General features: G+C 49.6%; 2 protein-coding genes across 4 annotated transcripts in view; both read left to right on the top strand.

Annotated features, from left to right (window-relative positions):
- Window positions 1-9,515, top strand: part of HOXC6 (homeobox C6) — a 37,390-nt gene extending 27,875 nt beyond the window's left edge. For all 3 annotated transcript variants that reach the window (XR_010886683.1, XR_010886684.1, XR_001293334.2), the window contains one exon: window positions 9,341-9,515. The gene's annotated coding sequence lies outside the window, so the exon portion shown is untranslated. The remainder of the gene's footprint in view (window positions 1-9,340) is intronic.
- Window positions 9,516-10,935: 1,420 nt separating this feature from the next.
- On the top strand, window positions 10,936-12,343 carry HOXC4 (homeobox C4). The gene is made up of 2 exons (XM_013948202.2): window positions 10,936-11,380; window positions 11,916-12,343. Exons 1-2 carry the CDS (start codon window positions 10,936-10,938, stop codon window positions 12,257-12,259), a joined length of 789 nt encoding a protein of 262 aa, XP_013803656.2. The 3' UTR covers window positions 12,260-12,343.
- The last annotated feature ends 1,193 nt before the right edge of the window (window positions 12,344-13,536 follow it).

Raw genomic sequence — 13,536 nt, 5'->3', positions numbered from 1 at the left:
TTTACTTGCGATTTTTCTCTCGCCTGGCAAACACGAATGCTGTGACCCTTCTTTCCCCGGCAGGGACTGGAAATATCCATCCTTTCCCTTCACTTTCTCTTCATTTAGGAAGGAAAGAGGGAAGGAGGGGAGGAAGGAAAATAAACAAATACACGTTACTTTCACTTCATTGTTCTACTGCTCGGACACATGTTTTATATCTTTTTATTCCGAAGCTCGTTTCCCTCTTGGCAACCCGGGGGAAAAGGCAACAAGGTTTGGACAGAAATGGCGAAATCTCATTTCCGCCCTCAGAGTTTTCGCAGAAATTCGTGGTCCTTTTCTTCCTGCCTGAGATGTGTCTATGCACATATTCACATTATATATAACCATATGCGCCGAGATTATGCACGTGTATAGGATATAGGTGAATGCGTGCACAGAGACACGTGCATGCACGCACACTTGTGTAAACAGACACAGATCTATTTAAATGTTTTCCCGGCACTTAGCGGATTCCTCTGATTCACGCTCAACAGTAAAATAATCACAAGGGAAGGCAGAGCGGCTACTGTTGACCTCTTGTATTTATTCGTGTTCACGGCAGGATTAGAGGCGGCTTGAGTGTGAGTAACACGAACTGTAATGTAAGCTCCCAGGATCCGCAAGCAGAGGCTGCGAGGAACTGGAGCCAACTCGCAAAGTGCTCTTAGCATTTATGGGCGATCCTAAGGGAAGAGCTTCTGTGCGTCTTTATTACCAAAAAAGAAAAGAAAAGAAAAAACAGAAAAAAAACACTTTGTTTCCTGTAGGTTTGGACGTGGGAAAAATTAGAGGGGGGGGGTCAGCAGTAAGTCATGCCACTTTGGGTTTTATTTGCAAGCCACCGACTCCCCGCTTCCTCCTGCCCTCCCCCGAAATCAGCGCCTCCGCTCTGCCGTTTCAGGGGCTGGGGTGGCTCAGCGGCCGTTTCATCTCCCACAAAAGGGGCTGGCTGGCTAGACTTTTATTGCAGGAGGGTTTTTTTTTTCCCCTTTCCTTTTTTTTTTTTTTTTTTTCCCCCTGCCAGGATGAGGGAGGGCCGGGCGGAGGGGTCGTAAACGCAGCGAGGTGGCCGCTGTGATCGCAGGAAGTGGGCAGGGGCCGGGGCGGCGGGGCTGTAAATGTCCCCGCGCTGTCGGCCGGGTCCGCACGGCCCCAAAAGTGTCTCCGAAAAAGGAAGGGGGGGAAAAAAAAACATAAACAAACCCCAAACCAACCAACCAACAAAAAAACCCCAACAAACGACACGAAGAGTTCTCTTCTGCCCTGCCCTGGGTATTGCCGAATACACCTCTTTCCTTCTTTCCTTCCTTCCTTCTTTCCTTCTCTTTCTTCCTTTCCCCCTTTATTTCCTTCTTTCTGCCTTTCCTTCTTGATTCTTTTTTCTTTTATTTTATTTTCTCTTTTCTTCCCCTCTCTTTCTCCCTCTCTTTCTCCCTCTCTTCCCCCCCTTTTTCTCCCTCTCTTTTTCTCTTTTTTCTCTCTTTCTTTCTCCCTCTTTCTGTCTGCCTTTCCGTCTGCCTTGTCTTTTGCCCTCTTTCTTATTTCCCACCTTCCTTCCCCCCGCTCTCCCGCCCCACAAAAGCTGGATTTCCAGCCCAAACCGAAGGCTCCTCGCTGGCAGCCCGCGAAGCTCCTTTCTGCTCCCCACCGTAACCCGGAGCAAGGAGCAACCCCCTGGCAAAGCAGCCCAGCTCAGCCAGGAGCCTTGGGATTATTTTCGCTTTGTTTTTCTTCCCCTCTTTATTTCCATTCCCTCGCCCCTGCGCCTATCCGCAAGGTCTCCCCACCTCTGTTCCCCCTGCAGCAGGTTTGTCCTCGGGGGGGGGGGGACCCGGGCAGGGACCGGGCTCCCGCAGAGGTCACATCCGCGCCTCCGCCGGGCTGCGGGGAGCAGGAGCCGCCGCTCTCGTTCGGGGTTGCACGGCAGGGGTGGCTTGATGGCTTTCTGTAATTAGCCACCACCCAGATATCCCCCGATCTGCCTTCCTCCCCAGCCCTCCTCTCCTCGCACCTCCCAGGCGCCAGCAGCAGAAAGGCGCCTTTTGCCCAAACCACCCGCAGTTGGGATCTGAGGAGGCTTCGCTGGAGCCAAAAAAGAGAAAAGCTGCCCCAGCGCCGAGCCCCCACGGCTCGTTGAAAGGGGGAACCAAACAGGTGGTCCAAAAGAGCCGGATTTCCACCCCTCCTCCCCACGCAAAACCCCTGGGTGCGCGGATCCACGCGTGGAGGAGGCTTAGCCTTCCTCCCTCCTTAGCCAGCCTCCTCCTCGGTCTTCCTCTGCGCCCAAAGGTCTTTTCTTTCTTTTAGCAGAGCCCCTGGGCTCTCCAGGCCCACGGGCCCGCAGAAAACGGGTGCTGTTTCGTGGGCAAAGGTCACTTTTCACGGGGCGCCTCCTCGCCTATAGGCGCCTCTATACGTGCGCTTTGTAGGCGGGTGGATGTATGGTGTGCAATGACACGTGCAGTCGTGTGTGTGCGGCCCTGTGCAGCGCGCTGCAATCCACCCTCTTGCTGGAAGGCGGTGTGTCGCCGTGAATAAATTGCCTACTAGTGATCCTGCAATTTAAAAGCAGGCAAACAAAAAATCCCTCTTTTTTTTCTTTCTTTCTTTCCTCTCTCTCTCCTTTCCTGGCACTTTCGAGAAGAATAAAGCCCTTTGCATGTTGGAGGTAGGGAAATATTTACCTGCAGACTCGAGCTGACACTTTACATCTGTGTCTGCTCCTCGCCGGTACCTGTCTCTGTCGAAATTAATTCCCTGTAATACAGTGGAGAAATAGGAAGCTTTAAAAGATAGGCTCGGCTCCGCGACGCTGGGTCATGCGGAAGGGAGGAAGTGGAGTATGAACGAGCCGATATTTTATGGGCGGCTCGCAGAGCTCCTCGCAGGGCTAAAGAGAGCCCAAGCCAGCCCTGAGCGTGTCCTCTGGGCAAAGAGGCTGCTCTCCCCTTCCTCCTCCTCCTCCTCCTCCCCGCTCCCAAAACCCGCTCACCTTTCCCAGCTAAGCCAAGGCTTGGCCGGGATCACCTTTGGGGGAGGAGGCGATTTTTTTTCTTCCCCCCAAGCATCCGCCGCCCAGGCGAGGGGGCTTTTTTTTTATTTTTATTTTTTATTCCCCCCCCCTCCAAGGAAGCAGCCGATTTCTTATCAGGTCGGGATTGATGCTGGCGGCCTGCTTCTCTCTATCATCCCCGCGGCTCCTCTTGTTCAGGCCCGGCTCCTTTTGCTCCCGGGGCTTTGAGTGATGGCTCCTGCAGCTCCCCATGCCGCCGGAATCCTAATGGCCCCGCCGAGGGGGGGAACCCGCTCCCCTCCCTGGGCCAAAGTAGGGAGGAAAAGCCCCAAATCGGGGCCCGAGCCCTGCCGGAGACCCTGCGGATGGAGGCGCAGCGCAGGACCGTTTTATTAAAAGGGTTTGATGGATTCGCCTTGGGGATTAACTAAGATAATAGTTTATTGCGCTGCGAAAGATTAAACTGAAAGTACCCTGGTGGAAATAAATAAATAAATAAGGAAGTAAGCAGCAGAAGTAGCGTTGAGCGCCTTCCCTGGCGCTGCACCCGCTGCTTCCAGCCCTAAAAACGGGTCCCCGTGGTCCAGGGGACCGCTTCAGGTTTACGTGCTGTCTGCCTGGGGCACGGTTATTATTATCATTGCTATTACCCTTAAGGCTGATGGCTCGGCGAAGCGGCTCGGCCGGCTCCGGGCGCTGCTGGAGTTGCCCCCCCCCTGCATCCTCATCCTCCTCTATTTCCCCCAAACGGGGTGCAGGACTAGCAAAATCCTCCCCCCCCTCCTCCAAAAAAAGAAAGTTTCCCTGGCTCGCTGCGAGCTGTCAAGGCTCCGGCGTCCTCCTCCCCGGCCGGGAGCCGCACACGTGCGCGGCGCTGCATGTGTGTGCCGGAGCCAGCATGTGGAATATGGGATTTAAGAGCATGTTTACACATCTCGGGAGCTCGGGACACGGCTTTAAGCCATCATTTCAATCATCCCGCCCTTGTTCCGCAGCCTCCCTCCGCATCTGCAGCTCGGCGCAGCCTGGGGGGTATCTGCCCTCCATGTGCTGCCTCTCCGGGCGGGCTGCTATAGGGGGCAGCTATAGGCACCCGCACCTCGCCTTTAACCCGCCCCGCACTGTCCATCCCTCACGCCGCCCGTGAGTTTGGAATACCGAAGATGCCTCCCTTAAACACCGCCCCCCCCCATCCAGAGCGAGGGACACCTAAAGGTTTTAATAACAGCCGCCTATTGATTTGAGCTCTCAGCAGCGTATAAGGTGTATCGACGCGGGCTGTGTATCTCATTAGACACCGTGCGGGGATGTATTTGCTAAGAGCAATGCGGCCATTCGAACAGCCGGGCGGAAAAAGGGAGGGTTGGGGCTGCCCTTTGCTTTAAAAAAAAAAGGAATTAAAAAAAAAAAAAAAGAAAGAAAGAAAAAAAAAAAGAAGTGCTCCGTGATGAGCCTGTGTCCCCCGAGACGACCACAGCGAGGATTGATTTTTAATTGCAAAGGGTGTCAAAAGGGACGAGCCCCGCCTGCTAAAGCCTGCGCGCCGCGTTGGCCTGCGAGGGCTCCCGGTGCCTGGAAAAGGCAGAGTTTGGGCCGGGCAAGGCGGGGGAGGGTAATTTATTTTATTCGGGGTTTCCCCCCCCCCCCCTCCGCCACCCCTCATTCCCGTGCCAGGCTGGCCAGGGCTGGAGCATTCTGCCTCCCCGCAAAGAGAAATCCCTGGCAGAGATTTACTCTGGAGCTAAGAGCGGGTCATTTATTTATTTTTCTCAAATTCCCCGGTATAAGCGCCCAGCTGGGACTGGATTAACTTTCCGGGCAGCGTGAAAGTTGTTCATCCTTATGTCCCTTGAGTGGCTTAATCCGGAGAAACTTCTTTTTTTTCCCCCTCTCCCTTCTTTCTCTGTCCCAAGGAAGCTTGCAAGAAGGGCTCGGGCGTTATCGAGGCTCCGAAGTGCATTTGTAAATACGAGAGGGGTCTGGGGCGGGGGGCGGCGGGGGGCCGACGTTAATTATTAATATCGTCACCCTGGAGGGAGCTTTCCAAGGGGCGAGCAGTAAGCACCGCTCAAGTGGAAGCCCTCTACAACAGCAGAGATCAGGGGCAGCCGAAAGTTTGTATATATTCCCACCCCATACAATAACAGCTATAGAGCTGCTAATGGGCTGCCTTTAACCCCCCCCCTTCCCCGACCACTTTCCCCTGCAACTTTCTCCCTCCCCACCCATACCAGACCAATGTTTTCTTTTCAACTTAACCTATGGTTCAGCCGTTATCCGATCGGTCATTATAAGTATGCTTTGTCTCGCAAAAAAAAAGTCAAGGAGAAACCTTCGCTCCGGCATATATGTCACTTAAAAGGCTGCCCCGGCGGAGTCGTGCTCTGTTTCTGCCTCTCCTGCCCGGCCTGGGGAGGTTGGAGCCGCCAGGCTCGGAAATCCCTGTCAGCAGAAAGCCCTGACCGCAATGCAAATAAATATATTTCAGGCTAAAAATGGATCTGAAGAAAGCAAAGGAGGCACCAACCCCATCCCACCCCCCTTTCCCAGCCCAACCAACAAAAAGAAGGAAAAAAGAGAAGAGTCCAGAGGTAGTTGCATTAAACAGTGCAAACAAATGAAAGCCCAAGGAATAAAATTCCCCCCGAGTTGAGCTTTATTGCTTAAATCCAATTTCTAGCTGCTCTTGAAGGGTTTGATTTGCTGCTGATCAGAGACGCAGCACAAAGAAGGGCCTCTCCGACCGCGCCGAGACCGCACGAGAAGTTGGAGCCACTCGAGCTATAACTTGATTACGGGCTGCTTTGATTTGTTTTAAACAATCCTTAAGAAAAAAAGAAAGAAAGAAAGAAAGAAACAAAAAAAGGTAAAAGTGTGTTTCCTGCCAAGAAGCGAGTTACTCTTTGGCTGGGCTCCGCCAAGTCCCCAAGAGTTCACGGGCTGAAGCGCCAGCGCCCATTAAAATCTAAATAAAATAGAAGATATTTCTAACACAGACAAATCTCGGCTCAGCTAAAAGGGGTCCTCGCTCAAACCATATATACATATATATATATATATATTTTTTTTTTCTTTTGGCGAGGGAGAGAGGGGCAGAGCGGGAGGTGAGGGGAACAAAAACCAACAATTTCTCCAGCATAAAAATGAAACATCAAATTAGTTTGCCTCTGGGCTTCATTTTTCCCCTTCTACATTATAACTAGTTATTGAACTCGCTAGAAGATCTAAAGGCCATTTGTGAGGAGAGAAATTTCAATGGAGTTCCCCCATCAATAACTCCTTGGCAGTGACCTATTGGATCAAGTCAAACAGTTGAGGTGAAATTCAGGTCACGCTGTCTAACCAATATTAAAATGCGCCCACTTTTTAAAAAGCCACTTTCAACGAGATTTGAAGAAAATTGAATTCCTGGGTGGGGTGAGAAGGGGAGGGGGGGAAAGGAGGGGAGAGAGAGATTGAGAAACTGGTTTGCATCTCTCTCTCTCTCTCTTTTTCTTTTTGGCAAACAAACAAGAGGAATTCGTCTTTAATATTTTAAAACGAAGGGATAAATATTTACATTATTAGTTTCTTTGAGACGAAAGAGGCGCAAAAGAAAAATGTGAAGGCTAGGACTTTGGGTGACAGGCTTTGCTTATTAAAATCGTTTTAGGCCGATTCATTACTTTTACTGACAACAGATTTAAGAAAAAATCAATTAAACATTTGCATATTTCTTTGCATAAATTAGACCTGTCTATTTGCATTATGAAGGAACAAAAAGAAAAGGTCTCTTCGCACTTACTGCTTTCGAGTTGTTAGAAAAAATTAAAATTTAATTAATTACATGTCATTGCATATGTCAGATAGAACCCAACTATTTTTTTCCTGAAAAAAAAAAAATATATATATATATATCTGTCTTTTCTCCCCCTACCACTCATGTAACTTATTGTGCCATAATCACCTCCAAACAAGCCTTTAAACGCTCGGAATAAAACTCCACTTCAAAATTTATTTCCACCTTCCGAGCCTCGAGTTCATACAGCGCGAGGTGGTTTTTTGTTTTTTTTCTTTTCCCCGTTGTTTTACTATTATTATTAAACCCTGAATAACAAAACCCCAGTAGATAGGTACTTCATTTTTTTCTAGAAAGCACAGATTGCTAATGGGCTGAGGTACAGGTTACCAAACGGTCAGTATGGTAATAGCTAACACAATGAATCCGGAGAGACAATGCATACTTATTTTTCTTCAGTACTGTCAGAAAGGCGCTTTGTACTTCAAAATGATCCTGCAATGGGAACCAGATATATATATTTTACAGCCTGGTTCCTGGCTAGCAAAAGGAAATAAAACCCAGAAATGATTTTTTTTTCTTTTTCTTCTTCTTCTTCTTCTTTTTTTTTTTAATGTCGAGGTGCTGCGTTTCTCTCGGTATTGTCACTCCCAAACTGTTTATCGACGTCGTGGTGCTGGTGGGGGGACGAGGGATGGAGAGCGGTGGGAGGGCTGCTTTATAGACAAAAGAGCCAGATTCTTGTACAACTATTCTTCACACGTCCTCGCAGACTTATTTTACGGAAAGCAAAAAAAAAAAAAAAAAAAGGAGGGGTGGGGGCAGAGAGGAAAAAAATAAAATAAATACAAAATCGCCCGAACACTTCAGCAAAAGGCGCACAGCTCTGCACTCCGGGTTAAAAGGAGAGGAAGAGAGAGGAGGAGGAGGGGGGGGGGGGGAAACGCTACTCCCCAGCCCAAGGAGAGGGGGAAAATGGGATTTTTTTTTTTTTTTTTTTGTGCACTTGTAAGAAATTCGGGGCAAGCCACACACACAGGGGCTGAATGGGGCTTGACAAGGGAGCCGTGGAGAAGCGAGGCTGCCACTGAGCCCTCGAAAATATATATTTGGGTTGGGACCGGAGCGGGGGGGGGGGGGGTGGTGGGAAGAAGGGCAAACGGTGCAAATCAAGTTGCCTTTTCCCCGCGCTCATCCGGAGGAGGGAGAGCAAAGAGTTTAGAGACTTCCAGTTTGGGGGCTGTGAGGGGCAGGAAGGTTTTTGGGTGACCTTCACGCCTTGCATTTGTTTTTTAATTCATTTCCTTAAAGCTTTTGATTGCTGCTGTTTTGTTTTGCGTTTTATTTTGCTTTTTTTAAACCCCTCTACCCAGCCTATTCTTAAGAGAACTACCTGTGGATATTTATTTATTCTGCTGGTGCTTATTGAAAACCATATATTCTAAAGGGGGGGGGGAAAGGGTGTGCGTAGGTAAAAATTACTTTATTAACTCTCCATCTTTATTCAATATTCCCTCAGCCTTGGAATAAAGTTGTTGCATCAGTCTGAACTATAAATGTCAAAACCCTGCATGAGTCTGAGGTGTTTGGGCAGAATGAAGTATAGCTGGGGAAAAGGAATTTATTGGATATATTTAAATCAATGTTTTGGGTTCCGGAATACATTTCTATTCATGTCTTTTCCCTACCTTGGAGCTCCCATCCCCCCCTCCACTCCCCAGCTCTGAAACTCTTCTGGAGAGAGCAGGAATTTTTACCTGCCAGCGCCCAGAGAAGCTGTATCTACATATAGATGCCTAAGTGCTCGATGTATAACTTCAGGAAGGAACCAGCTTTGTCAGGGCACGGGGGGAGCAATTAGTCAAGCCCTGCGAATCGGATGCCAATAAAAACAAGAACTGCTAAGTAACAACCAAGCGAGCGAGCGAGTTATTCCCTGTCCAAGTGCCAACACACACACACACGCAAATATATATATATATATATATATATATATGTGGGGCTGGCTCTTTGCTTTCGGAGGGGACTCCACCGTAAATATGCAAAGCTTCCCGAGCCTGCGGGCAGCTAAAGCACCGGGGTAAATCAGTGGCCTCTGCATCCTCCTTCGGCCAGGCAGCGGGGGTGGGTTTTTATTTTTCTGGCAGCCCCTTGCCCTGCTCGGCAGCCCTTGTCCCCAGCCCTCCCGTCGCCTATATGTACCCTGTAGACTCGAATTTGTGTGAGCGTCGCAAAGTCACAAATTCGTCTCTAGGGGAATATATGGACGATGCCAGAGCCTTGTAAAGTTCTCGCTTGCCTTTGATGCCCTTAATTGCAGCCGCCCTAATTAAATCCGCAAAGCCGGGTTGTGTCATTTTAAAAGGTAGTTATTCAAGTGCGAGGCGGCGGTTGCCGTTTGCCAGGGCAGCGCCGGAGCTGCCTTGTTAAAATAGGTAGAGCGAGAGAACCGTGATGATTGGGGAGGGGGTGTGTGTGTGTGATAATAATCAAAATAAAATCCCATTATTACTTTTCATCTCCAGAAGAAACAGCAGCTACCGCAAACACAACTCTCAGCCAAGAGCACAAAGAGCCCCGACCATTTCGCAGTGACTGATTTATGGCGTTTTACAACCCCATAAAAAGCTGTAACAACCAGCCAAAAGCCTTCGACACCGCTGGCACATTTAGTCTAATAAATAAAACATAAACAGTTAACTTTATGTGTCACTTTTATTGTTATCAAGTAAAATATGGCAATGCCCTGCAAGCTATGATTTTCGACTATAATTGTTATCAAGCCCAAGAAGGGAATACCCCACCTCCCTCCTCGGCCCCTCTCTTTAGTGCTAGCGATAGATAAAAAACCCTAATTGAAGGAGCTCCGCGCAACTCCCAAAATGTTGCCATCCGTTTGCGCCTTCCTAACCTGCGCAGGGCGCATCCGCTGCGGGCACGGGGAGCCATTTGCAGCCGGGTGAAATATCCCACCCCTTTCCCCCCCCCCCCAAAAAAAAAGGGGGGAAAAAAAATAAAACCGGCCTCAGCAAAAAGCAGGTTAAACGCCCAGCCCAAGGACAAGCCGGCCTGGGCTGCCCGTCGGTGCGCACACGTGTGTGTTGTGTGTTGTGTGTTGTGTGTGTGTTACCTGCAGCTCTAAAGCACCGAGGGGAAAGGCAGGCGCAAATCCCCCCCCCCTTAGATCATAAAAGGAGAAATAAGCAGTTTGGGGGGTGCCGGAGAGGGGATGCGGGGGTCCCCGCTGCCCCCCGAGAGCGTGGGAAAGTCGGGAGAGCCTGGCCTCGCCGTGCAGCCCCACGGGAGTCGCTTGCGAGTGTGTGTGTGTGGGGAAAACTCCCCCCGGGTCTCTGCGAGGGTTTGGAGCCCTGCAAATACCGCCACTCTCCCCCGCAAACCTTCCAGGTAACTTATTTCCTCCCCCCGCACCCGAGGGATGCTGACAGCGCTTAACCCTCTCCCCTCCGCTTTGGGGGGGGGGGGTCTGGGCTGCTGGAGTGGGGGGGGGACAAGCAGCCAGATATCCTGGCAGTGCCACCGACCTGCCTTGTCCCCCCCTCCTTCCCCCAAAGCCCCGTGCCCCCCCCTCCCCACGCCGGGGGGGGTGCAGGGGCAGAAGGGGGCTGGGTGGGTGTGTGTGTGGGGAAGGTGAAGGAGCTGGAGGCTCCCGAGCTGCGCAGGGCGGTGGGGTGCGATGGGTCCCCGGGATGGGGCCCACTCACACTCACACTCACACTCACACCGGGGGGGTGTGTGCGTTGCCCCTCATTGTTCCCGGCCGAGCCCAAAGCCGGGGTGAGGGGCGTCGGGGGAGGGAGGCACAGGGGGGGGACGGACCCCCCCCCCCCACAACCCTGCAGAAGGGGGGATGCCCCGAGCCCGCTGCGGGGCCGCGGCGCCCCGGCTCCCAGCCGCACTCGCACTCACACTCACAACCGCACAATTTGGGTACGTTTTGCAAAAGCTTTTGGTTCCTTATCCGGGGACTGGGCTGCCGGGTGTGATTGGCCGGGGGAGTCACATGGTGAAACTAACTTTACGGGGTCGCCAGCTAGTAGGAGGGCTTTATGGAGCAGAAAAACGACAAAGCGAGAAAAATTATTTTCCACTCCAGAAATTAATGATCATGAGCTCTTATTTGATGGACTCTAACTACATCGATCCGAAATTTCCTCCATGCGAGGAATATTCGCAAAATAATTACATCCCAGACCACAGTCCGGAATATTATAGCCGGACAAGGGAGTCCAGCTATCAGCATCACCATCAAGAGCTGTACCCAGTGCCACGACCCTCCTTCCCCGACCGCCAGTACAGCTGTGCTAGTATCCAAGCTCCCGGCAACCCGGCCGCGCACCAAAGGGGACACGGGCAAACTCCAGGAGGCCAACACCTCTCAGAGAAAGCGCAGCAGCTCTGCGAGCAGGCTGCTCTTTCCACCTCTTCCACCACTCCTTCCCCAGCCCCTCCAGCCTGCGGCCAGCCTAACCCCGAGCATCCTAACAGCACAGCTTCCAAACAACCCATAGTGTATCCCTGGATGAAAAAAATCCACGTCAGTACTGGTATGCAACTTTTATTTTCCTCTCCGTCGCGCTGCTCGCTGATTTTTTTTTTGTAGTTTTTTTTTTTCACCCCATGCTCTCCTCTCTCTCTCTCTCCTCTCTCTCTCTCTCTCTCTCCTTTTTTTTTTTTTTATTTCCTTCCCTTCCATGAGAGTCTTTGGGTTAGCACAATTGAACTGGATTTACGACTCCGAATGGGTAATTACACCCACCATAAATTTTATAGCCGAGCTACTGTGGGCAGCCTTAGCCATGTGGCTCGTTCTGTTATGTATGTGTGAAACTCCGAAAGCTTTGTAAGGGGTGCATAAATAATTCAGTCTTTTGAGCCAGGGAAACCCCTTCCTATTAGAATAGAAACTCTTGAGCTGCCCAAAGTTCTTTATTACCTATTTAGCCTATTACTTTTCCCTCTCAGCTGCTCCAGTTCTCTCTCTCTCTCTGCTGTCTCTCTCTCCCTCTCTCTTCTATTCATGCTAATTTTTGTTGTTTTTTTTCCCCCCTTCCTTTTTTTTTTTTTTTTTTCCTTTCCCAGTGAATCCCAATTACAATGGAGGCGAACCCAAGCGCTCCCGGACAGCTTACACGAGGCAGCAGGTTTTGGAATTGGAGAAGGAGTTTCATTATAACAGGTACCTGACCCGGCGACGGCGCATCGAGATAGCCCACTCGCTGTGTCTCTCGGAGAGGCAGATCAAAATCTGGTTTCAGAACAGGCGCATGAAATGGAAAAAAGACCACAGGCTGCCCAACACCAAAGTGCGGTCGGCGGCTGCCAGCGCGGCCGCCCCCGCCGCCCCGCCGAGCACGGCCGCGGGCGAGGAGCTGCCCTCCGCCGCCGCGCAGGACCCGCGCACAGAGGATATCACCAGGTTATAAACAACCCGCACACCCGCACACAAATGACTCTGGATTATTTATAGAATCTAATATATATATATATATATATTTTGGTTCTTTTTTTTTTTTCGTTGTTTTGTTTTTTTTTTTTGTGTTTCCACCCCGCCTTCTCTCGTAGTTTTTTTAAAATATTATATTATTATTATTATTATTATTATTATTTCCCGTGCGTATAAAAAACAATGGGTCTCCGTAAGACCGCAGGCTTTAGATGCATGTCAGATAGCATGAGGCCAGGTGTCTGTACCTGCAGGTTTTTTTACGCCATTTCAGGGTTTTATTTATTTTTTAAAGGGGGGGGGAGGAAGGAGGGGGGGAGGGCAGGGTGGGGGGGTGGAAGAGGTGAATGTTCTGTTCGATGAATTGAATGAAGAAATGCTGATAATATTGGCAGCAGAAACAAAAAAGCGAATGTAGGTATTTTTTTCCCCCCCTCTGCATTACAAATGCACAATGGTCGAAAGAGCTATGAAGTTCTTTTGTAGAAATGTGAAAAAAAAGCTAAAAAAATCACGATTTTAAAAGAAAAGAACAAAAACAGATACGAGACAGCACACAAGGGTGGACGAGTCTTTGCTGAAAAATTTGAGAAGAAAAAAGAGAGAGAGAGCGAGAGAGAGAAAGAGTGGCATATTTAAAAAAAAAAGCAGAAGGTTTAAAAAAAAGTCAGTAGCTAGTTTTTTTGTCGTGGTTATTTGTGTTTTTGGACTGATTTTACATGATCATTGTAAACTTGCAATAAAGAGTTTTAGTGTGTATGTGAAAGTCCCAGTGTTCAATAAACCAGTCAGTGTGAATTAGTTTTACTTTTATGTCTGGTGACTTATTTTTATCCTCGCATTCCCTTCCAAACCCGCCCAAAATAATAGCAATAGTAATAATAATAAAATCCTGGGACGATGTGTAATGAATCCCATGTGCACGAGTTACTGCTTTAAGTTAAGTTTAAACAAACATAAAGATAACTCTGTACTCCAGATTTTATGACATCACGACGTGGCCAGTGACTTTAAATTTCAGACCCTCCCAACCCTGTAAATACTGGGGGGGGGGGGGAGGGAGAGGGGAAAAAAAAAAGGGAAGAAATCTGGTTTTCAAACAAGAGCAGTGCTGGGGATTGGGATTAGCTTCCATTCATGCCTCTTTTCTTTCTTTATTTTATTTTTTTTGCTTTCCATCCGACGTGAAATTGCCTGTTTTAACCCCCTCTCCCTTCCTTGAACTTTCCTCGTGTTTATTATTATTTGTATTTTGCT

This window comes from Apteryx mantelli, chromosome 33 (assembly GCF_036417845.1).
Source record: "Apteryx mantelli isolate bAptMan1 chromosome 33, bAptMan1.hap1, whole genome shotgun sequence".
NCBI classification, from domain to species: Eukaryota; Metazoa; Chordata; class Aves; order Apterygiformes; family Apterygidae; genus Apteryx; species Apteryx mantelli.
This window is presented reverse-complemented; position numbering and strand designations above follow the sequence as displayed.

Coding starts and splice junctions, on each gene's coding strand:
- HOXC4 (XM_013948202.2), top strand. CDS start 10,936: ATGATCATGAGCTCTTATTTGATGGACTCTAACTACATCGATCCGAAA. Junction 11,381..11,915: donor AAAAATCCACGTCAGTACTG/GTATGCAACTTT, acceptor TTCCTTTCCCAG/TGAATCCCAATTACAATGGA.